The 25,803-nt window shown below is 36.7% G+C and overlaps 1 protein-coding gene and 1 pseudogene across 9 annotated transcripts in view; both read right to left on the reverse strand.

Annotated features, from left to right (window-relative positions):
• Positions 1 to 25,803, reverse strand: part of GCFC2 (GC-rich sequence DNA-binding factor 2) — a 56,960-nt gene that overhangs the window by 18,152 nt on the left and 13,005 nt on the right. For 7 of the 9 annotated variants that reach the window (XR_006703561.1, XR_006703559.1, XR_006703558.1 and 4 more), the window contains exons 6-12: positions 18,454 to 18,495; positions 12,887 to 13,073; positions 10,589 to 10,712; positions 9,550 to 9,631; positions 8,917 to 9,029; positions 7,513 to 7,712; positions 4,652 to 4,802 (exon numbers count right to left, since the gene is read on the reverse strand). Coding sequence is in view for 5 of the 9 variants with exons in the window: in XM_045446632.1 (XP_045302588.1) it covers positions 4,652 to 4,802; positions 7,513 to 7,712; positions 8,917 to 9,029; positions 9,550 to 9,631; positions 10,589 to 10,712; positions 12,887 to 13,073; positions 18,454 to 18,495 (899 nt within the window). In the remaining 4 variants the exon portion in view is untranslated. Of the gene's footprint in view, positions 1 to 4,651; positions 4,803 to 7,512; positions 7,713 to 8,916; positions 9,030 to 9,549; positions 9,632 to 10,588; positions 10,713 to 12,886; positions 13,074 to 18,453; positions 18,496 to 24,322; positions 25,506 to 25,803 lie in introns of those variants that run through there. The other 2 variants (XM_045446633.1, XM_045446636.1) reach the window with 2 other exon arrangements.
• On the reverse strand, positions 19,809 to 21,902 carry LOC123581021 (annotated as a pseudogene).

The raw sequence follows: 25,803 nt of genomic DNA on the forward strand, positions 1-25,803 counted from the left end.
CCAATCTTTTATTTGTGCAAAAGGTATCAACCCCTTTGGCTTACTGGAAGATTCTGTTCCCAGAATTCTACCCTATTTAAATATTTTTAAAATATTTATTTATTTTTGAGAGATGGTGGGGGGTGGGGAGCAGGCAGAGAGGGAGACACAGAACTCGAAGCAGGCTGCAGGCTCTGTGCTGCCAGCATAGAGCTCAATGTGGGGCTTGAATTCACAAACTGTGAGATCACAACCTGAGCTGAAGTCAGGTGTTTAATTGACTGAGCCACTCAGGCACACCCAGAATTCTGCCCTCTTAACTCCGGTATTGCCATTGCTTCTACTGGATCTTCCCCATCAGTCTCCAATTATTCTCTTATATTAAAAATAATGCCTCCCTTGACCCTTCTTTCCCCTCTAGTACGGCCTTATTTCTTTCCTTCATTTTATAATAATTCTTCAAAAAACTCTCTGAACTATTTCCAATTTATCTCCTCCTATTAACTCTCAAATACACTTCAATTAGGCCTGATCTCCAACCATTCTACCTAAACAACTACTTTTACCATCACAGGTGACCTTCACATTGCAAAACCTAATGGTTGATTCTAGTCCCCATCTGATTTATCTGCAACAGTTGATCATTTCCCTCACAAACATTTTTAAAAATTTTTATTTATTTCTGAGGGAGAAAGAGAGAGGGAGAGAGAGAACAAATGCAGGAGGGGTAGAGAGAGAGAATCCCAAAAAGGCTCTGCCCTGTCAGTGCAGAGCCCCATATAGGGCTCGAATCCACGAGCCACAAGATCATGACCTGAGCCACCCAGGCATCACCAAACATTTTTTTTCTTGGCGTCCGGGATACCACTCCGAGTTTTGCACCTACCTCTCTGGTCTCCTTTGCTGGCTGCCTTTCATCTCTTTTGACTTTAAAAATGCTAGAGTACCTCAGGACTCAGCTCACTTACCTTCTTTTTCCTATTCATGTTTATCCCTTAGTATTTAAGGTCAGTTTTGCAGCTTTAAATGTCATCCACGTGCTGATAAATTCCAAATTTATGTCTGCTACTTGGACCTCTCCTTTATGCTGATATATTCAACAACCTAGCTGATATCTCTACCTGGATGGTAGGCATCAGAAACTCAACATTTGTCAAACTGAGCTCCTGATAACACCTCCTTACCCTAAAGCTCCTCTCAGTCTTTTCCATTTCAGGAAATGGCGAATCTGTCCTTCCAAATGCTCAGGCCCAATGCCATGCGGTCACTCTTGATTCCTCTCTTGCTCACACAACCAATCCATTCTCAAACTGTTAGTGCTGTCTTTGAAATGTATGCTTAATTCGACCACTTTTCAGCACCTCCACTTTTAACACTCTAGTCCAAGCCAGTATCACCTGTTGCTTAATTACTGCAAAAGCTTAAGTAGTCTGCCCACTGTTCATTCTCAACACAGCAACTACAGCGATTCTGTTAAAATGTTAGGCAGATAGTATCATTCCTCTGTTCAAAACTCTCTGGGCACCTGGGTGGCTCAGTCAGTTAAGCAACCAACTTCAGCTCAAGTCATGATCTCGTGGTTTATGAGTTCAAGCCCTGCATCAAGCTCTCTGCTGTCAGCACAGAGCCCACTTAGGATTCTTTGTCCACCTCTCTCTCTGCCCCTCTCCTACTTGTTCTCTCTCTCAAAGTAAGTATACTTAAAAAAAAATAACTCTTCAATTACTTCTCACTTTTTCACTTACAAAAAAAAAATGAAGTCCTTACAAATGATTATAAGGACTCACATAATGTAGCTCATGTCATTTTGTTAACTTCCACCTGCTTTCCACCCTTCCTCACTCTAGTATAGCTACACTGGCCTATGTGCTGTTTTTCAATCAAATTAGGCCAGCTCCTGCCTCAGGGCCTTTGTGTTTGCTGTTTCCACTGCCTTGGATTGTTTCCTCAGATATTCATATGGCGCACTTCTTCCTTTCGGAATTGGCCAATCTATTTAATTTAATTTATTTATTTTTTATTTTAGAGGGAAAGCATACATGAGTGGGGAAGAGAGGGAGAGGGAGAGAGAATCTTAAGGGAAATCTTAAGCTGGCTCTAGTCTAGGGCTGAGCCCAACGTGGTACTCTATGCCATGTCCCTGGGATCATGACCTGAGTTGAAATCAAGAGTTGGACGCTCAACTGACTGAGCCACCGAGGCACCCCTAGCCAATCTATTTTACATTGCACTCCTCTTCAATGATTTGTATCCCTTTCCCTTACCTTTTCATCTTAGCCCTCATAACTAATATGTTCTAGATTTTATTTATCTTGTTTATTATTTACTTTTTTTTTTTTTTTTTTTTACAGAATATAAGCTCCTGGAGGGAAGGGATTATTATTCACTATATATGCTGAAGCAACAACAGGGTCTGACATAGGACAGACCCTTGTAAAACACAAGTCAAATAACAGAAAAAATGAAATATGTTAAAAAAAAAAAGCAAAAAACAAAACAGTGATTTCTCAAGCATCTGGAAAGTTAGGCTTCTAATAACTTTAGAGATAACTGGTCAACTAATACTGAGAGCCTACTATGTACCTAATGTTCAGTACAAGAGACAGCATAAACAAGATTATTAGGCAGGTAGCTGCCTTTGGAGAACTCTAATGGCAAATACATTTATATCAGCAATTACAATTCAATGTGTAAGTATCACTACAAGTTCAGAGTGCTACAGGAACCCAGAAAGGTGTGCCTAAACCAGTTCCTAGAAGTGATGTCCATACTGAGTCCTGACAGATAAAGAGGAGTTAGCAAGATAGAAGAAGTGGGCTGGGAGGTTTGTCAAAAGGATGAAACATAGAAGATACAAGAAGAATACAGCTGAAATGCACAAGTGGGGATGAGGGAAAAGAGGAGTGGAGCTTAGCAAGAGATGGGGTTGGAGAATTACTAAGCAGAGAGGTGATTCTGAAAGACTAAGAAAGTCATATTAAAGAGTTTAGACTTCATCCCAAGGGCAGTTAAGAATAATAAAGTGTTTTAAGTGAGGTATGACAGAAGCAGATTCACATTTTAGACAGATTACTTTGGTTGTTGTATAGAAAATAGGTTAGAAAATGGAAAAAAAAACAGATGTGGCAATTGCTTATGGAAGGAAGGAAGGAAGGAAAGAAGGAAGGAAGATGGAGGAGCGAATGACTTGAAAGTCCTGGTTTGAATACACGGGTGGATAGATGGAGATGTCACTTTCTAGACAAGGAATACAAGAAGAACAGATCTACAGCAAAGGATTTAAGTATCATCTGATATGTGGACTGTGAGGTGCCTGTTGAACATCCAAGTGGATGTATTCGGAAGGTACTTTGATAAGAAAGATCCGGATTTTCTCTGGTTCCTTTGGACTTAAAATTGTGTAGAGGAGTATCATCCAAAGTAACTTTCTAAATGATGGAAAAAACACATTATATCTGCACTATTTGATGGACACAACCTACATATGACTACTAAGAATTTAGTGTCATTAGTGTGACTGAGGGACTGAATTTTAATTTTTATTTCCTTGAAATGTGTATTTTAATAACCACATTTAGTTACTGGTTACCACAATGAACACAAATATAGATAACACTAAAACAGAGTATGAAAGAGCCTAGGGGTTCATGAAGAGTACAGAGGCATCCAGGAAAGAACTTAAGAATACACAGTATTAATTTCTCATAATTCTACTTACTTGAGGTTTAATTTTAAGTGAAGTATTTGGAATTTTCAGAAGAGTATTTAAATCAGTCATATATATTCTGTGCTATCATTAAGACAACTAGATAAAAGTAGTAACTTAATACAACGATGACTGCACTGCAAGATATGCTGAGAAAAATCTTAAAGTTTTAGCCAAATTGGCTAAGAAGCAATAGAAAGTAGTTGCTTCATCATTTAAGACAGTTCTATAGACTTTGCTATCAAAATCCATTCTCAGGGCCATGGTGAAACAGATCTTTATCAAGTACAATTTCAGCTTAAATAAGCCTTCAGACTGAAGCACAAGCATCAATGCTAAATGCAGATATGAAGATGTAGTAATGTTTTTTAAAGAAAAAATAACAAGGGGCGCCTGGGCGGCTCAGTCAGTTAAGTGTCTGGCTTTGGCTGGGGTCACAATCTTGCAGTTGGTTGGGTTCAAGTCCCTCATCATGCTCTGTGCTGACAGCTCAGAGTCTGGAGCCTGCTTTGGATTCTGTGTCTCCCTCTCTCTCTGCCCTTCCCCTGCTCATGCTCTGTCTTGCTCTCTCAAAAATAAACAAACGTTAAAAAAGAAAATAACAGGAAAATAACAAATAAAAGAAAGAAAGAAATAAAAAAGAAAATAGAAAGAAAATAACAAGAAGTCAAGGGAAAGGAAGAAATACATGCAATAGGAATCAAATAAATGACTTAGGGGTTATAAAAGCAACACTAATGTCACAAATGCTAAAGGCTGAAGAATACTAGCTAGTCTGGTAGCCAATCACTTGTGCAAACAAGCTCTTTTAACCACCTTCAGTTATGACATCTCTTGATTTTTAATGCATATTACTTTCCTTGTATTTGAAAACTTCTGATAAAAGAATCTGTGACTGTAACAGAAATTAATGATCTTCGATCTGCCAGAGAACAATTTAATTTTATCAAGTTTACAAAGCAGTACCTGTAAGTCGAGGAATAACTGTTTTATTGATGATAGCAGACAAGATTTTCTTATCAGAACCATCTTCCTTCTTTGAATCTTCCATACTGCTAGCCATATATTCTTCTATAGATGTGAACCATGGCATCTGTTTTAAGCCTACAGCATCAAACTTATAAATAAAATTATTAAAGTTATCAATAAATTCTTACACAGTTTATTTTTAAAAAGTTAGTTTTTTCAGTAATCACTAGAGCTTTTCTGAGGAAAAAAAAGAGTAATTCCATATTTTAACCCCCTGTATAAAGCACTAGACCAAGGGTAGGCAGGATGGCATGACTAGGACAAGATGTCTCAAAAATATGACAGAAAACTACATTCCATGCATCACTCATATGACAAATATGCCAAAAATGCCACATTCAGAACCTACCACACTTTACTACTGAAAAAAAAAAATACATTTGTAAGAATATCACTTAAATACAGATTTTGTTTACAAAAATTCAATTTACATCATACAAAATTCACTTTCGGTTCCCTCAATTCTCATAGGCACAAATGTGTATTTTATAGGCAGTTTAGTTTATGAGGCAAGTAGCAGATAGCCAATTATGATCTGTTGAATGAATGAATGAATGAACAGATCTCCACTAGGTGTAACAGAGTACTCAATTTGGCCTGAGTGCTTAACAACGAGGCTCCTGTGCAACAAATTGCTTACCATTTTCTTAGGGATAAGCTTAGTTTCTATATTATGAAGACTGCCTGGCCCTGAACCCAACACAGTGAGCAACAGACATGCATGACTGGGGCAGAGAAAGATAAAAGGACATGGTTCTGTCGCCTTCACTTCGTTAAATTTTTATCTTCAGTTTTCCTCTATTCTTATAACTTTGTTTCCTCATTTCCATTTTCTTACTAGGCACATCCACATGGATGTTCCACTATCATTTCAGCATCCATGTACAAAGTAAAACTTCCTTCAAAATCTTTTTCCCTCTGGAAAGTTCCCGTTTCTATTAATGGAACTACCGCTGTTCTAATAACCCAGAATCAAAACACTGAGGTCACCTTTCAATGTGGTGTGTTAAGGTTATTCTTGGTATTTTACTAATTCTTTAATTTTAATTCCAATATAGTTAAAATAGTTATATTAGTTTCAGGTATACAATATAGTGATTCCATAATTCCATACATCACTCAGTGCTCATCACAAGTGCACTCCTTAATCTTCATTGCCTACTTCACCCATTCCCTTAACCCTCTCCCTTCTGGTAACCATCAGTTTGTTCTCCACAGTTATGAGTATATTTCTTGATTTGTCTTTTTCCTTTGCTCATTTGTTTCTTAAATTCCACATTTGAGTGAGGTCATATAGTATTTGTCTTCCTCTGACTTATTTCACTTGGCATTATACTCTCTAGCTCCATCCATGTTGTTGCATATGGCAGGCTTTCATTCTTTTTTATGGCTGAGTAATATTCCATTGTGTATATAGAGACACACACACATACCCCACATCTTCTTTATCCTTTCATCAGTCGATGGACACTTAGGCTGCTTCCATACCGTGGCTACTGTAAATAACGCTACTACAAATGTAGGGGTGCGTGTATGAATTAATGTTTTTGTATTTTGGGGGTAAATACCCAGTAGTGTGATTACTGGATCAGAGGGTAGTTCTATTTTTTAACTTTTTGAGGAACTTCCATACCATTTTCCATAGTGGCTACACCAGTCTGCATTCCCACCAACAGTGCACGAAGACTCCTTTTTTCTGCACATCCTCGCCATCACTTGTTTCTTGTGTTTTTTATTTTAGCCATTCTGACAGGTTTAAAGTGATGTCTCACTGTGGTTTTGATTTGTATTTCCCTAATGATCAATTATGTTGAGCATCTTTTCATGTGTCTGTTGGCTGTGTGGATGTCTTCTTTGGAGAAATGTCTATTCGTGTCTTCTGCCCAATTGTTAATTGCATTGTTTATTTTTTTTGAGGGTGTTGAACTGTGTAAGTTCTTCATACATTTTAGATGCTAACCCTAATTTATTAGATATGTCATTTGCAAATATCTTCTCCTGTTCAATAGGCTGCCTTTTAGTTTTGTTGTTTCCTTCACTGTGCAGAAGCTTTTTACTGATTCTTAATTCACAAAACCTCCTATAATCAACCCTTTATTTCTCTTCCCTTTATCACTATCACTGTATGTAAGGGATTCACTACCTTGGACTTGGGCTACAGCAATAGCCTTCCAGTATTATCTCACATTTCTTCCCTCCAAGTTAGCCAGCTGCTAGGAATTCCTAAAACATTACTTTCATAATTCTACTCTTCCCATTATTTATCAAAATAAGTTCCTATCTCTTAATTTAGGATCTGAACCTCTATGCAGCCTCTAGCTCCTGAACTAGGATTTCTCCTTACATACCTTTACAAAAAAAGTTTTCCTTTTTTTCTCCTGTTTTAAATCTTATATAACCTTCAAATCCTCATTTAAATCCCTCCTCCTCAGTGTAGCTTTCCAAACCAAATAGTCCCAATATAGCATCTCCAACTTCAAAACTCTTGGTACCTATATCACACAGACTAAAATTCTTAAAAGCTAATACTACCTTCACATTTTTCAATGATTTAAAAATGACCTTAACTTACCATAGAAGAAGCTGAAAGACAACAAAAAAGTGTTTCCTTGACAGATGTTTAGTGCTATTCAGCCTTAAATATAAGAGAAGAACCAAGAAAACATGAATGCAGACTACTACCCCAAAGCACTAATTATCAATTCCAACTCTGTGTATTTTAAAGCTAACCTAATAACAAGGGCACTTCAGTAATGAACAGGACAGAATTATTTCTTTCACATGTTAAGCTTAAATACCTTAAGAGGATTCCAATCAATCAGCTGAAGTCGGATTAGGGGATTTAAAAGCTTCGGTATGCATAAACTAATGAAAGCTTCATAATAAGAATCAGGAAACTTTTCTCGCCATTGTTGAAATTTCAACAAAATATTTTGGATATTACAAAAATCATCATGTACATCTTCAAAAATCTGCTTGTGATCCCGTAAAATTTCACCTGTAAACAAAAGGAGTCTCTGTATATTTTGCATTTTAAGGTTGTGAGCTTTGCTTCCTATAAACATCATCATATGTAACGACATATGTACTCAACAGAGCTGAAAACTTTCCTTTGATATTAACAGATAAATTACCTTTTATTTTTAAAAAATCACTTTAATAGCAATACTGACACTAACAAAATCGACCACTTATTGATTCCCTGCTATTTCGCCACCATAACTATCTTCTCTACAAGGTAGGTGTGACTATTTATAGACAAAAAAATTAGCAAACAACATGAGGGAGGTCAATGGATCTAAGATCACACAAAATAGAGACAGATGGGTTTGAACCCATCTGTTTGACTGTAAAACCCACATTAAAAAAATTTTTTTTTTAACTTTTATTTATTATTTGAGAGAGTGGGGGACTGGAAGGGGCAGAGAGAGAGAAAGAGAGAGAAAGAGAGAGAGAGAATCTGAAGCAGGCTCCAGGCTCTGTCAGCACAGAGCCTGACGCAGGGCTCAAGACCATGAGCTGTGAGATCATGACCAACCTGAGCCAAAGCTGGACACTTAACCGACTACACCACCCAGGCGGCCCTGTAAAGCCCACGTTCTTTCAAATATGTGACATTTTACCTATGAATCACTAAAATAATGTTATTAAATTTAAATGTTTTATTTATTTTCAAAAGATTTTATTTTTAAGTAATCTTTACCCTAAACATGGGCTCTAACTCCTAACCCTGAGATCAAGAGTCGCATGCTCTACCAACTGAGCCAACCAGACACCCCTAAATTTAATTGTTTTCAATTAAAAATGGTAATAGAGAAGGTATACAATAGAGAAATGAAACCAAATTGTTCATGGCTCCTTTATAAAAAATGAGAAAAGCTGAGGGAAAAAACTATAAGGATGCAGAAAACTCACAATGTTCCTCCATTTTATCCCATTTTTTCAAAGGTAGGAAAAATCTTTTTTTTTTTTTTTAAGTAAACTCCACCCCCAGTGTGCAACTTGAACTCATGACCCCAAGATCACAAGTCATATGCTCTATGGACTGAGCCAGCGAGGCACCCCAGGAAGTCTTAAAGGGGAAAAAAATGTGTTCCTTTTTCCTTGAATTTCCCCAACGATATTTAAGAGCAATCACAGCAAAGCATTTCCTACCATTTCGATACTTCAAATTAAGACATATGAGAAACCTGGTAACTGACCTTGGGTTTTTTGGAAGTCAATCATGTCTGCTGAAGACAGTTCATCATCACTAGATGTCCCTTCCTGATGATCACAATTCCCAGAAAGTGCCCTTGCTTGTCTTCTTTGTGACCTATGTTTAGCAATAAACCGAAAACAAATTTAAAACAGTTCCTAAAAACAAAAACAAAACAAAAAACAGTTCCTGCTGAAAAGAAATACTTTAAAATAAAAAGTAGGAGTCATCATTTATTTACAATGTCTAGAATATATACCATATTATTATTAGCACACAATTTTGTTATTATTTTTGGCATTTTAGCTTCGTTAATCTGAATTGGTGGTTCTCCCTCTTTTTCTTAAAGTACATTCCCATGGGCTACCCAGATTTTAAAGAGGGGGTAACAATATAATAACCGGCTTCTAGTTATAAGCAAGTCCCAGACTGATAAATGTCATCTTACCCATTCCTTTTGACTGATCCAATATACCAATGTGTCTTTAAACCCTGGGGGTAAGGAATGTTTAACTAAATTTTGGTTTTATGTCATTCTCACAAATTAATGTTCAGTTACGGTTATTATACCATATGGGCTAACTATGGTTAAGTAGTGAAAAATACTTGCTCAAGTCTTCACTTTATATATAGCTACCTTCGAGATTCAATCTCTTCCAAAATCCATGGAGTTTTTTCACCTACAGCCAAATTTCCATTTGTTGATGTCTCAGCTTTGCCTGTTAACAAAAAAAATTAATTTCATACTGCAAATTCTTAGAAGAAATAAAATGAAACATTCTGAAAACAAAAGTTGCATTTTGGGTGTATATACATGTAGGTATATAAACACACTTACTTTGCTTAAATCGCATACTTCATCATATAACAAAATTATAATGTTAACTCCCTATCACAATATTGATAGGCATTGAGCCGGCTAGCCTAAGATACCCTGGCTGGTGAATATAGTTCAGCACTTGAGAACAGTAATAAAATTCTACCGTGTTTCTTTTTCTTGTATTCTTTTTCAGGTGTTTTCACCAGTTTTTTTTTTTTTTTCTCATCCCTGAATTACTAGAAATATTTGCATTACCAGTAAGTTCTTCATATTATTTGTTACTTTGGTATGTACCATAATTTATAACTAACTACAAGTCATGTGTTTGAAAGTCATTTTGCTTTAATCAGCTACTTGGTTACAATCTCATCTCCTTCACTATTCCCCAACAGAACCTAATCAAAGGAAGGCATCTCTGAAAATACAAAACCAGTGTGAGAACTAAAAGGCAGCATCCAAATCTTATTTGAGATCTTACAGATGATTCTCTACTAAAACCCACCAAAATGTCTTTAACCTCCACACCTAATCCGTGGATAAGCCATGAAATCTTTAAGTTAGATTTCTGACACAGCCTACAGACTTATGTCAACTCATCTCAACAAAGTCATTATATAGCCATATACTGTCTCAAATACCAAATGATTAGAAGTTGTAATTTTTATTTTTTTTTGTCTTAGGCTTAATTCAAGATATTTTGAAGCCCTAGTTCTAAATATTTTGGGGTTTTTGCAAAGAAATAGGTGAAAGGTTAGTGGGAAAATACACAAAAAGGCATTTTTTAATACAGAAATAAAAATATTTTTATTCTCTAGCTGATAAATCATAAATGATATTGAATATGAAAAACACTAACGTGATGATTGTTGTAAATACGTTGATTCATGTTTTAATTCATCTTGCCTGCGTTTCATAAAGGTCATGGCTTGTTTTAAAAGGAGTGCATGCATGGATGACTCTATTTCTTGGATGCTGATAATCTGAAATACACATATAAATAACATTTTGTAGGTCATCAATAATTATAGAAAGTAATACTCAGATAAGCATATGTATGTGCTCAATACTCATATAAAAGAAACATTTCCAATACTACCACATTTTAATTAAAAAAAGATTGTGAGATAGAGACCTGGCTGCCAATACTTTAATATTGATAATCAACTTACTGCACTGAAACAGCTATAAATATCATAAAAAATGAAAGCAAATGGGTTCGAGTCTGGAACATGGATAGGAGTGAATAGATAAGAAATAGGATTTTTTTTTTTTTTAATTTTTTTTTAAAATTTTTTTTTTTTTTCAATGTTTATTTATTTTTGGGACAGAGAGAGACAGAGCATGAATGGGGGAGGGGCAGAGAGAGAGGGAGACACAGAATCGGAAACAGGCTCCAGGCTCTGAGCCATCAGCCCAGAGCCTGACGCGGGGCTCGAACTCCCGGACCGCGAGATCGTGACCTGGCTGAAGTCGGTCGCTTAACCGACTGCGCCACCCAGGCGCCCCTTTTTTTTTAAATTTTGAGAGAGAAAGCATACGTGCGTGAGTGAGAGGGGTGGGTGGGGGGTGGGGTGGGGAGAGAATCCAAAGTAGGCTCTGCACGGTCAGTGTGGAGCCTGATGTGGGGCCTTAACTCACGAACTGTGAGATCATTGACTGAGCTGAAATCAAGAGTCGGACGCTCAACTGAGCCACCCAGGCACCCCCAAATAGGATTCTTTTTTATTTGAGATATTAGGAGGAGAAAATAAAGGGTGCAGATATTTTTCATAAGCCGAGGGGGCAGACTGTAGGAGAGCACTTGAGGAAACTGTTAAATCTGAAAAAAGGGGAGAATGGAAGAGACCTAATCAGACAGGTAAGAAAGCTATGAAGCAAAAATGAATGATTAGTTTCTTACATTTCTTGAGCAACAATTCTCCCCATTCCAATGATGTTCCCATAGCAGCTGCCCTGGGTACATCAATGTGTAGGCCAATGAAACTTTAATTCTTCAAGGATCAATGAATAAAGTTGTATTGCAATAAATACTTCAGAAAGTAACTACCAAGTGACAGTAAAAGGTAGTCAACTTGAAACAACTGGAGAGAAAAAAATCCAATTATTTGGTAATATTTTAAATGTAAATAAAAAGCAATGAAGAAAGTAGAGTGTATTTTTTAAATGGTTTGTCTACTTAAAAAAAAAAGTCAACTCAAGACCCAAATGTAAGGACTTAGTATGTATAAAACAAAAGCAGACTTATAAAGGGAAAGAATGATTCATAAATCTGATTAACACAAAAATGTCAAATGATCAGGATGTCAAAAAAAACACTGCAAACGAAATCAAAAGACAAACTGGAAAGTTTACCTATTATCAAGTGGCATCAAAAATTTTAAGCAGTAAAGAATTTTCACCATATAAGGAAAAAAAAGGGGAAAAAAAAGAAAAATTGCCAATATGAAAAAAGATAACAAGGCAAAGACAACTCACAAAAAGAGACTGCATGTGTTAATAAAACAAAGGTTTTGTTTGAGATCAAAATAAGTATGTACAAGCAAAAAACATTATTTATTAAAAAAAATTTTTAATGTTATTTTTGAGAGTATAAGTGGAGGGGGGGAGGGCAGAGAGAGAGAGAGAGAGAGAGACAGACAGACAGACAGAAGATCCTAAGCAGGCTCTGTGCTGACAGCAGAGAGCCCAATGTGGGGTTCCAACTCATGAACCATGAAACCATTACCTGAGCCAAAGTCGGATACTTAACTGACTGAGCCACCCAGGTACCCCTGCAAAAATCATTTTTTAAATGAAGTAAAAGTAAAACTGATGCAATCTTTCTGGTATTCAAATAATTTAGCAATGTTTCATAGGCCTTAAAAGATATTTAGAAACTTTGACTTAATAATTCACTTTCTAGGAATTTTTTTAAACAAATGGAATTTTAACACAAAAATTTATATACAAAACTTTGTTATTTAGAATACCAAAATAATTGCAAAAAAACCCCCAGCTGTCCAATATTAAGGGGATACTTAATATCACAGCATGTCAAAAATGTGTAGGAAAACCCTGAAGGAAATTAGTTGTGGGATTTTAGACTTTCAAAAAAAAATCTCATGGTAAGGGGATTTCTTTATAAAAAGGAAATATTGTATTTATGACCATGTACCTTTTCATTAAGACAGTCAATTAAATTTTCCACATAAATTTTCATGCTTTTATAGAATTTAAAATTTAGAGCTTGATTTGATGAATTCTCTAGTTTCTGGATGGTACTCTTCGAACTCTTGACATCTTGTATGTATTTTTCATATTCCCTCAGGTGTGAGCGGTGAGTATCCTGTAGCAGTGTTAATCTAAATAAACAAAATAAAAATAAATGAAAACTGCCTTGTTTCTCCAACTTTGATTTCTACCACGATAACTATCAATCTAATGAAAATTTTTTTAAAGCTATCTTACAGAGCCCACCAAGGAAACGGACAAGCCTATAAACCTGTGTTTATGAGACTTGCTGAGCAAAGGACACCACAATGAAAAAGGTCTCAAAGGAAAAGGGAGGAAAGGACACTTACAGGTTTCAGGTGCTTCAGCTAATCAGAGGATAATTTTACAGTGAAAGTTAGTAAGTGTGGATTGATCAGAATTTGTAAACTAGGTGAGGTGCTAGACAATCCAAGGTCTTATATTTGAAATACGGGAATCCATGTGGAGTTACTGTTAAATCAGTTTGTGGTCTTTCTTCGAATATGGGTATTACTGAATAAGCTGGTATTAAAACCATTTGAACATGTTATGATTTGGTATAATTTAATGTTTTATGACTCGATGGGTTTTATCTGTCATTAGAATTTGATGTTCTTTCACGCATATTTCCTGTTTCTGCTGTAGTCCCCCATACACTGCTTTATTGATAACACAGCCTACTTTTATTTTATTTTTTTATTTTTAAATATTTACATCCAAATTAGTTAGCATATAGTGCAACAATGATTTCAGGAGTAGATTCCTTAGTGCCCGTTACCCAACAGCCTACTTTTTTTTTTTTTTTAACTCTTATTAGTATCACATGTACCAACTAACGTAGTAAGAAACAAATGTCAAATATAATTCAATGTCTGCTTATTTTTTAGAAGTCAGTTATCTCTCTGTATATTTGCCAGTAGAGGAATAAGAAACACTATTTCTTTAAAAATATCTGGAATGTGTTTTCCACTAATATTCGACACTGTGAGTACATTACAATTTGAGAATTAACTACAAATGAAGTAACAAATTCATAGTATGTAGACTTGAACTTTCTTAAAAAAATTCAACTCCTTCAGCTAACTTGCTGTGTATAATGAAAAATCATTAGTAAACACTTGCTTAGACCAAATGTCATCTTTTTTTTTCTTAAAGACCAAAAATGTCTTCTAAGTTTCCCTGGAACAATGACTAATGCATTCGTCTTTCCAAGTTTTTCCTTGCATTATGTAAAGAATGCAGACAGTTAAGAAATAAGACAATAATGTACAGAAAGCATTAAAAAACTGCTTTAAGTGGAATATTATTGGTTATAGCAGTAAGATCATAAATACATATTAAATGAAAAAAGCAAGGTAGAGAACAGGGGATATAATGTGCTTTAGTTTTGTATAAAAAATGGGGCAATATATAAGTATATATGTACTTGTATAGACATACATACAGACTACTTCTGGAATGAAACATAGGAAACCGGGAGGAGTGGTTCTTTGGGGAAGGTGACTTCCTTTTCTCTGTATATCCTTTTGTACCATTTGATTTTGTCTAGACAATAAAAACGTATTTTCTTCTTAAAATAAACTCAGTTAATGAAAAAATAAAATACACTAAATTTAAAAATAAAACCTATCCAGATAAAATGAAATGCTACTCTCTATTAGTGATCTGCTACCTTTTTTCCCTATAATGCATGCAAGACAACTCTCTCAAACACAATTCCAAAAAAGGCAAAAAAACAAAAACCGCTAAGTCCTGAATTATATGCAATTCTAGATGCAACAGCTGTAATTCTAGCTCTTTTCTTTCAGTTAACGAAGGACTATCAGAAGGACAGTAAATAGGGAAGTTATTACAAAAATAATACTGACTCAAGGCAATTTTCATCATTTAACATCACTACTGAAAACCAATCATCTAGAATAGAGGTTGGCAAACTTTTTCTGTAAAGGTCCAGATAGGAAATATGGTTGCTGTTGCAACTACTCAATTCTGTGATGTGGCTAAAGCAGCCACAGACAATATGTAAATGCACAAGTATGGCTGTGTCCCAATAAAACTTTACTTACAAAACAGGGAGTGGGTGGGGAGTTTGCCAACTCACTATAATACAGAGGTAGCCTAATATCTAAAAACTGGTATCATCTAAAGACTTTTATGTTTATTTCACTATACAATGCTATTGAATGTCCTTTTCTTTGTCAAACCATATAAATGAACAACTATGACCAATATATTTTAGCTGCAATATAATTGAGAAGTGAAGCTACTTTAAAGCTGATTTATATAAAAGACACAGGGTAAGAAAATTTTGAACCTATTACCAAGTATTAGAAGAAAAGTTCCTAAGTATTAAAAAAAAAAAAAAAGGCAAAGAAAACGTTTTTTTTTTTTAATTTTTTTTTTTTAATGTTTATTTATTTTTGAGATAGAGAGAGACAGAGCATGAATGGGGGAGGGTCAGAGAGAGGGAGACACAGAATCCGAAACAGGCTCCAGGTTCTGAGCTGTCAGCACAGAGCCCGACGCGGGGCTCGAACTCACGGACCGCGAGATCATGACCTGAGCCGAAGTCGGCCGCCCAACCGACTGAGCCACCCAGGCGCCCCGAAAACGTTCTTTATGAATACTAACTTTGTCAGGAGAACCAAGTTCTCTCTTTGTATCACGTTACATAAGACTATTTAAACTTTTCCTATCATACTCATTCTTTCAAATATCTAAAGAAGCACACTAGATTCTGAGTAGTAAAACAGAAAAATATTTAAGGCAAAACAATCTATCATGATGGGTTTGCCTTATCTTTAGCAAAACATACTATTTATATTAATACTCTCCACTTAAGAGATAAGTTTTAATAGGAGAATAAAAGTTAGATGTGTCCAGACTGGCAATCTATTTCAAGAGCCATAAAAATATGCATCATTTTACCCAGGTCACCTTTCCTCAGACATTTAAGAAATAATGTAACAGATTAAATAACTTACAAGAACATTCATTATCTTTAGCATTTATGAGAGAAAACTTAGAAGTCAGAATGTCCAACAGAGAAATATTTAAGTAAATTATTATAAATCAAGTATATTAACAAAATATGCTTATTTTACTGCAGTCAAAAAACATGTAACAAAATTTATAATCTTAACCTTATTTTTAAGTGTGCAGTACAGTATTAACTTTATGCACACTGTTGTGAACAGAACTCTACAACTTTTCATCTTGTAAAACTGAAACTTTATACCCACTGATCAACAATTCCTCCTTCCTCTCCTCCTCCTAACCATGGCAACCACCATTCTATTTTCAGTTTCTAAAAGTTTGATATTTTAGAAAGATCATGTAAATAGAGTAAATGTAGTATTTACCTTTTGTGAATGTCTTATTTCATTTAGTCCTCAAGGTTCTTGTTGTAGCATATACTGAGATTTCCTTTTTTTTTTTTTTTTTTTTTTTTTAAATTTTTTTTTTTTCAACGTTTATTTATTTTTGGGACAGAGAGAGACAGAGCATGAACGGGGGAGGGGCAGAGAGAGAGGGAGACACAGAATCGGAAACAGGCTCCAGGCTCTGAGCCATCAGCCCAGAGCCCGATGCGGGGCTCGAACTCACAGACAGCGAGATCGTGACCTGGCTGAAGTCGGACGCTTAACCGACTGCGCCACCCAGGCGCCCCTGAGATTTCCTTTTTTAAGATTGATAATACTCCACTGTATGTAAAGATATTCTTTCTTTTTTTTTTTTAAAGGTTTATTTATTCTCAGAGAGATAAGCACATGCTTGTGCACAGGGGAGGGGTAGAGAGAGGAGAGGGAGAATCCCAAGCAGGCTCCACGTTGTTAGTGCTGAGCCCTACGCGGGGCTCAATCCCATGAACCCATAAGATTATGACCTGAGCTGAAACTAAGAGTTGGATGCTCAACTAATGAGGCACCCAGGCGCCCCTGTAAATTGTTTTCTGTCTTATTTTGTGCACATACACACACACACAAAAGTGGAATTGCTGGATCATATGGTATTTCTATTTTTAATCTCTTGAGGAATCTCCATACTGCTTTTCACAGCTGTGGCACCATTTTACAGTCTCATCAATAGCGTATAAGGAAGGGTTCCCTTTCCTTTGCATCCATGAGAACACTTATCGTTTTCACAGTGGCCATCCTAATCATTGTGGCTTTGATTTATAATTTCCTGATGTTTAGTGATGACCATTTTTTTTTTCATATGTTTTTTGGCCACTAATATGTCTACTTTAAGAAATGTCTATTTTTCAGTTGGATTTTTGTTGTTGCTGAGTTGTACGAGTTCCCATACTTTGGATCAGATAGTTTGCAACTCTTCTTACTCCACAGTGTGCCTTTTCACTGTTCATTACTTCCTTTGCTGAGCAGAGGCTCTTTAGTTTTAGTTTGATGTAGTCCCACTAGTTTATTTTTGCTTGTATTGCCTATGCTTTTCTTTCTCAAGACTGTTTTGATTATTGGTTTAAATAATCAAAACAGTCTTGGGTCCTTCCAGATTCCATATGAATTTTAGAATTTTTTTTCCTATTTCTGCAAAAATTGCCACTGAAAATTTGATAGGGAATGTGCTGTATCTGTTGACTGCTTTGGGTAAAACTGGGTATTTTAACAATATTAAGTCTTCTAATCCATGAACATGAAATGTCTATTTATGTCTTCTTCAATTTCTTCCAGCAATGTTTTATAGTTTTCATTGTACAAATCTTTTACCTCCTTCATTAAGTTTATTCCTGAATTTTATTCTTTCTGATGCTATTGTAAATGACTTTTTTTAAACACACTCTTTGGATTTTTTATGGTTAGTCCATAGAACCATAACTTTTTGTGTTGATTTTGTATCCTGCAAATTTGCTGAATTAGTTCTAACAGAGTTGTGTGTGTGTGGAGTCTATTTAGAGTTTATGACATATAAGATCATATCTATATAGAGTTAATTTTACTTCTTCCTTTCTTATTTGGCTGCCCTTTATTTCTTTTACTTGCCTGAATTCTCTGGCTAGGACTTCTAATTCTTTGTTGCACAGAACTGGCAAGAATAGGGGTCCATGCCTTGTTCCTAATCTTACAGGAAAAGCTTTTGGTTTTTCACCATGGATTATGTTAGCTGTGGGCTCTTCCTATATGGACTTTATCATGTTCAAAAATTTCCTTCTATCCCTATTTGGTTGTTTTTATCATGAAAGGGTATTGAATTTTGTCAGGTGCTTTTTCTGCCATCAACTGAGATGATCATGTGGTTTCTGTCCTTCATCCTGTTAATGTAGTGTATCACACGAACTGATTTTTGCTACCAATCATCCTTGTATTAAGTAGATCTCACTTGGTCATGATGTAGAATCCCTTTAATATGTTGTTGAATTAGGTTTGCTAGTGTTTTGTTGAGGACTTTTGTATCAGTTTTAATCAGGGTTAGTGGCCTATAATTTTCTTGTTAATATTTTTGTCTGGGCTTTGGGATTAAGGTAACACTGACCTCATAAAATGGGTTTGGAAGTGTTCTCTCTTCTTCAGTTTTCTGGAAGGGTTTGAGAAGGAATAGTGTTAATTCATCTTTAAATGCTTGGTAGAATTCTCCAGTGAGACCATGTTATCCTGGGCTTTTGCTAGTAAGGTTTTGATTCAATCACCTTACCAGTAATAGGTTTGATTAGATTTTTAATTTCCTCATGAATCAGTCTTGGTAGGTTGTACATCTCTAGAAGTTTAACAATTTCTTCTTGGTTATCAAATTTGTTGGTATATAATTGTCCACATTAGTCTCTCTCTCATGATCCTTTTAATTTCTGTGACATGTTTTAATTTTTTGATTTGAGCCCACTCCGTTTTTTACTTAGTATAGAGCTAAAGGTCAATTTTTGTCAATTTTACTAATCTTTCACACAAAATAACAAACCCAACTTTGTTGATTTTTTTGTTGTGTATTTTCTGTTACCTCTGCCTTGATCTTTATCATTTCCTTCCTTCTGTTAATTTTGCACTTAGTTCTTTTTCTAGTTCACTGAGGTGTAAAGTTAGGTTGTTGATTTGAGATCTTTCTTTCTTTCTAATATAAGTGTTTATTGCTATAAATTTCCCTCTCAGTAATGCTTTAGCTGTGTTCCCTGTTTTGGTATATTGAGCATTTGCTTTCATTTTTCTCAAGAGATTTTAAAATTTCTAATTTGATTTCTTCTTTGATCCACTAGCTGTTCAAATGTGGCTTAATTTCTACATATTTATGAATTTTTGCTTTTCTTCCTGACTTACAGTTTCATTCCATTGTGTTTGGGAAAGGTACTTGGAAAGACTTCAATATTAAACTTGTTAAGACTTGTCTGTTACCTCACATTAGATCTACCTTGAAGAGTATTCCATGTGTGCTTGAAAAGAATGTATATTCTGCTGCTGTTGGGTAGAAATGTTCTGTATGTCTGGTTAGGTCCATTTTGTTCAAGATCACAGTTTCCTCATCGATTTTCTGCCTGGATTTTCTATCCATTATAGAAAGTGGGATACTGAAATCTAATATTATTACTGTATTACTATTTCTCTCTTCAGCTCTGTCAGTATTTGCTTTACACAGGTGCTGTAATGTTAGAGGCATATATAACTGTTTACTATAATTCCTGATAAACTGATCCCTTTATATCCTATGTCATTCTGTCTTTTAAAATAGTTTTTAACGGGGAGCCTGGGTAGCTCAGACAGTTGAGCATCCAACTTTGGCTCAGGTCATGATCTCACGGTTTGTGAGTTCAAGCCCCACGTTGGGCTCTGTGCTGACAGCTCAGAGCCTGGAGCCTGCTTCAAATTCTGTGTCTCCCTCTCTCTGCCCCTCCCCCTCCTGCACTCTATCTCTCTCTCAAATAGTTTTTATGTCACTACTGTTCTTTAGTGTACTATTTGCATGTGATATATTTCTCAATCCTTTCAATCTCAGTCTCTATGTATTCTTAAATCTATGTCAGTCTCTTACAGACAGAATATAATTGGATTTTGATTTTTTTAATCCATTCAGCCATTCTGCTTTTTGACTGTAAAGTACTATTAATACAGAAGGACCTGCTATTGCCATTTTGTAAACTGCTTTTTTTTTTTTTAAAGTTTATTTTGAGAGCGAAAGCACCCATGCACACTACTGGGGGAGGGGCAGAGAGAGGGAGAGAGAGAATCCCAAGCAAGCTCCCTGCTGTTGGTGCTGAGCCTAATGTGACGCTCAATCTCATGAACCTGTAAGATTATGACCTGAGCCAAAATCAAGATTCAGATGCTCAATGAGGCACCCAGGTGCCCCTGTAAATTGTTCTCTAGCTTGTAGTTATTTTGTGCCTTTTCCTCTCTTGCTACTTTAGTGTTTTGAATTTGTAGTGACATGCCCTCAGTCTTTTCTCATTTTCTTTTGTGCTTCTATACATTTGTGTGTGTGTGCACACACCATGGGGATTACAAAAAACATCTTATAGTTCTAATAATCTATTTTAAGCTGATAACAACTTCAATCACATACAAAAATTCTTATTCCTTATTTCCTCCACTTGTTACTGATGTCCCAAATCACATTTAAAAAATTGTTATTCATTAACAATGTTATAGTTTTTTGTGTTTATCTTTTAAATTTTATACCTGAACTGATTTTTACATCACCCTTAGAATACTACATGATTCTCTATTTGTCTACATAATTAATCTTTACCAGCTTTATATGTATGTATTTTAAACCAAAGCTGTGTCAAATTATTATTTTCTTTAAGTAAACTCTACACCAAACATGGGACTTGAACTCCCAACCCTGAAATCAAGAGTTGCATGCTCGCCTACTGACTAAGCTAGTGAGGCACCCCAGACAGCCTTAGATTTTCATATGCTTCATATGCTACTGGCTGGCCTCCTTCCATTTGAACTCGAAGGACTTTTTTTTATTTTTATTTTTTTTTTAAGTATACTTCCTTTATTCAGGGTGATAAACCAAACCAGAATCCCAAACATGTAAAAACCCAAGGTGCTAGAAATACAAACTTAATTCACATTCAAGCTTGTCCAGACCCTGGCCACAAACCCTAGTGAGGTGCATGTGAATACTAAGTCATGGAGAGGGGGACAGGAGTGAGGCCAAGAGAAAGGGTAGAAAGGGGCTCCCATAGTCCCCCTAGGGATCACTTGACAGTGGTACCTCTACCTTCCCAGTGACAGTGAAGGCTAAGTCCTAACCTTTTAACCCCCACCCATCCCTAGCCAGGGCTTTGAATGCCAGTCCCAAATGGTTTTACCCTCTCTTGACCCATCCTCACTTGCTCAGACTTCTAGCCTCACTCTTCTCCTCCTCCATACTCTTCTCTGTGATTACTACCAGATTAGGGTACTATTTGAACTACAGTGAAACTAGGGTAGAGAAGTTAGGTACTACTTGAACTACAGTGAAGCAGGGTAGAGACAGGTGAAAAAAGAGCAGTCCAAGAATCTCCCTCTTCATGGGATCCCAAACTATACAATCAGCTCCTCTTTCGCATCTGCTTGGATTTGAGCAAGTGCACTGTAGGCATAAGCAGCTATCCTGGAGACCCGCTGCAAGTCAGAAAAGGAGATGGGCTTGCTGGCCAGCACTTGGGACTGGATGGTAAGACATGGCAGCGGCAGCAGCTTCTTCCAGTGGGTTAGGCTGCTCAGCACAGCCAAGTGGGTGCGGTACTCCCTTGGCTGGCCCGTGTACTTGTGCTGCTTCATGCCCTGGGAGTCTGTAGCAGACACGTCAATGATATTGCTGGCTCCCTTAGCAAGCATGGGGAGAGCAGGGCCTGCTCATCTATGTGAGTGGAAGGCAGGCTGGTAGTTGGGCTCAGCTCCATTGAAGGCTTTGGTAGGGGGGCTTCTAGGGTCAAGCAGTAGCAACTGCTCCTCTTGATCTTTATCTCAGTCCTTATTCTCACTGCTCTAGCAGTGACCCATGGCTGGGTTCAAGTGTTCAAGTTGCGCCGAGGGACATGTCCAATGGCAGCCCTTTTAGTCACATCTTGAAGGACTCTCTTTTTTAAAAAAAATTCTAATATTTGTCTTTTATTTATTATTACTTTATTATATTTTTAATGTAATTTATTGTCAAGTTGGCTAATATACACTGTATACAGTGTGCTCTTGGTTTTGGGGGTAGATGCCCATGACTCACTGCTTACATACAACACCCAGTGCTCATCCCAGTGCCCTCCTCAATGCTCATCACCCATTTTCCCCTCTCCCCTCCCATCAACCTTTCTGCCTCCCCCCTATCAACCCTCAGTTTGTTCTCTATATTTAAGAGTCTCTTATGGTTGTAATAAACGATTTCACATCATGATCCCATCTATGACCTAAGTCATATACGGATTATATCCTTCTTTTAACAGAAACTAAAACATAAAAAGGAAAAATGATCTGTTTAAGATTACTTATTGAGTCAAAGACATAGAACTCAAATATAAGCTTTCTGTTATTTAATTCTTGTTCAACTTTTTTTTTTTTTTTTTTTTAATTTACATCCAAGGTAGTTAGCATATAGTGCAACAATGATTTCAGGAGTAGATTCCTTAGTGCCCCTTACTCACTTAGCCCATCCCCCCTCCCACAACCCTGCCAGTAACCCTCTGTTTGTTCTCCATATTTAAGAGTCTCTTAGGTTTTGCCGTTTTTATATTATTTTTGTTTCCCTTCCCTTATGTTCATCTGTTTTGTCTCTTAAAGTCCTCATATGAGTGAAGTCATGATATTCGTCTTTCTCTAATTTCACTTAGCATAATATCCTCCAGTTCCATCCATGTAGTTGCAAATGGCAAGATTTCATTCTTTTTGATTGCTGAGTAATTCTCCATTGTATATACATACACCACATCTTCTTTATCCATTCATCCATCGATGGACATTAGGGCTCTTTCCATTGGTTATTGTTGATACTGCTGCTATAAACACTGGGGTGCATGTGCCCCTTCAAAACTGCATACCTGTATCTCTTGGATAAAAACCTAGTAGTGCAATTGCTGGGTTGTAGGGTAGTTATAATTTTAATTTTTTGAGGATGCTCCATACTGTTTTCCAGAGTGGCTGCACCAGTTTGCATTCCCACCAGCAGCGCAAAAGAGATCCTCTCTCTCCCCGCATCCTCGCCAACATCTGTTGCTGTCTGAATCGTTAATGTTAGCCATTCTGACAGGTGTGAGGCGGTATCTCATTGTGGTTTTGATTTGTATTTCCCTGATGATGAGTGATGTTGAGCATTTTTTCATGTGTCGGTTGGCCACCTGGATGTCTTCTTTGGAGAAGTGTCTATTCATGTCTTTTGCCCATTTCTTCACCGGATTATTTGTTTTTGGTGTTGAGTTTGAGTTCTTTATAGATTTTGGATACTAACCCTTTACCTGATATGTCATTTACAAATATCTTCTCCCACTCCATCAGTTGCCTTTTAGTTCTGCTGAGTGTTTCCTTCGCAGTGCAGAAGCTTTTTATTTTGATGAGGTCCCAACAGTTCATTTTTGCTTTTGTTTCCCTTACCTCTGGAGACGTGTTGAGTAAGAAGTTGCTGTGGCCAAGGTCAAAGAGGTTTTTGGCTGCTTTCTCCTCGAGGATTTTGGGCTTTCTGTCTTACATTGAGGTCTTTCATCCATTTTGAGTTTATTTTTTGTGTGTGGTGTAAGAAAGTGGCCCAGGTTCTTTTTTCTGCATGTCGCTGTCCAGTTTTCCTGGCACCATTTGCTGAAGAGACTGCCTTTATTCCATTGGATATTCCTTCCTGCTTTGTCAAAGATTAGTTGGCCATATACTTGTGGGTCTATTTCTGGGTTCTCTGTTCTGTTGATCTGAGTGTCTGTTTTTGTGCCAATGTTTATTTTTGAGAAAGAGAGAGAATGAGAGAGAATGAGAGAGCGAGCAAGCAGGGGAGGGGCAGAGAGAGAGGAAGATACAGAATCCGAAGCAGGGTCCAGGCTCTGAGTCGTCAGCACAGAGCCTGGCGTGGGGCTTGAACCCATGAACTGCAAGTTCATGACCTGAGCTGAAGTCAGCGTTTAACTGAATGAGCCACCCAGGCTGTCCTTGAAGGACTTGTAATAACAATTTTTTGTAAGGCAATTCTAATGGTGATGGACTCTCTTGGTTTTTATTTATCTGAGGTCTTTATTTTTCCTTCATTGTTGAAGGACATTTTTACTGGTTATAATTATCTTGGCTGGGAGTTTCTTTCAGCACTTTGTACACATCATCCCAGTCCTTCCAGCTTATCAAGCTTCTGTTGAGAAATCTACTGATAATCTTAGGGGGATCCCTATTACGTGAAAAGGTGCTTTTGTCTCGCTGCTTTCAAATTTTTTTCTGCCTTTGAAAATTTGATGGTCTCAGTGTGAGCTTCTCTGGTTTATCCTTCTAATCTTTTGAGCTTGAACCTGGATGTCTACTTCCTTTCTCAGATTGGTAAGTTTTTGGCCATTAGATCTTCAGACAAGTTCCTGCTCCACTCTCTTCTCCTATGTGGACTTCCATAATGTGTACATTGTTCTGCTTGATGTGTCCTGTAAGTATCTTATGTTTTCTTCACTCTTCTTCATTCTTTTTTCTTTCTGTTCCTCTGACTTGTAATTTCAAACCAATGGCCTTTACTGCTTCTTTCTTCTGCTGGATCAAGTAGGTTGTTGACCCCCTCTAGTGAATTTTTCAATTCACTTACTGTATTGTTTGGCTACAGAATTTTTTTTAATAGTTTTGTTTTGTTGATATTCTCACCTTGTTCATGTATTGTTTCCCTGATATTGTTGTGTGTGTTCTCTTATAGCACATTCAGCTTCTAGAAGTAGATTATTCTGAATTGTTTGTCAAGTAATTCATAGATCTCTGTTTCTTTAGAATTGGTTCTAGAGATTTATTTTGCTCCTTTGGTTGTGCCACGTTTCCCGATTTCTCCGTCTCTTGTTATTTTTTGTTGTTGTCTTGTACATTTGAAAATGCACTTAAGGGAAATAGCTTCATATAGTGGAAGAACATCACCAATCAGCCTGGCTAGAGATTTGGAGGGCAGGGAGAGGTCTTCTCAAATCTTTTACAAGGAATACATCTCCTCTGGGTTTCTATATGAAACTTCCCTATATGAATTTGTGGGTTTTTTAGGTGTTTGCAGTCTCTTGCTCCCTTTGGTGTTTGTCTGAAGTCCTCTAGGCTTTCTGGGTGTGCAGCAACTGAGCTCTCTTTTGTTCTCTGTGGCCCCCAGATATCCAAGGTATGACATTCAGGATGCTGACATAGCCAAGGCAGGAAACAGTCCCTCAGGCAGTTCCTCCAAAAGCCCAAACATTAGATGTATGTTTCACTCTTTTTTCCCTCTCAATGGAGAAGCTGTGAGCTGGGCTTTTTTGTTCTCTCACAAGTAGTGTGGGCTTGCAAGAGTGGCTGATGCCACTGAAATGAAATGGCTTTTCTACCCATTACAATGTGGCTCTTGGCTTTGAGCTTGCTTGGGGTAGTGCTACTTTCTAACTGGTTTCTGGAGTTCTCATAAAGGCTTTTTGGACTGTATATTGCTAAGTTGGTATTCTAGGAAGAAATGAGGTATGGAGTTTCCTACTATGGCATCTTGCCATCACTCCCAACTTATTATTTTTAAAAATTAAAGGTTATTTAACAATGCAGATACAAGCTTACAAAAATATTAAAACAAGAATTTAATACTTATGAATTTAACCATGTGGTATGTATCTATTATAAAAATTAAAATGACCTATATAGAAAGGAAATCAGTTGTACTAGTGGGGTAACACAGGTGATGCTATTTTTTCCTACAAATATGTTTAATATTAGTGTTTGTACTTAATAATTAAAAAGAACATAGTGC

The sequence above is a fragment of the Leopardus geoffroyi genome, chromosome A3, assembly GCF_018350155.1.
Source record: "Leopardus geoffroyi isolate Oge1 chromosome A3, O.geoffroyi_Oge1_pat1.0, whole genome shotgun sequence".
In the NCBI taxonomy this organism is placed as follows: domain Eukaryota; kingdom Metazoa; phylum Chordata; class Mammalia; order Carnivora; family Felidae; genus Leopardus; species Leopardus geoffroyi.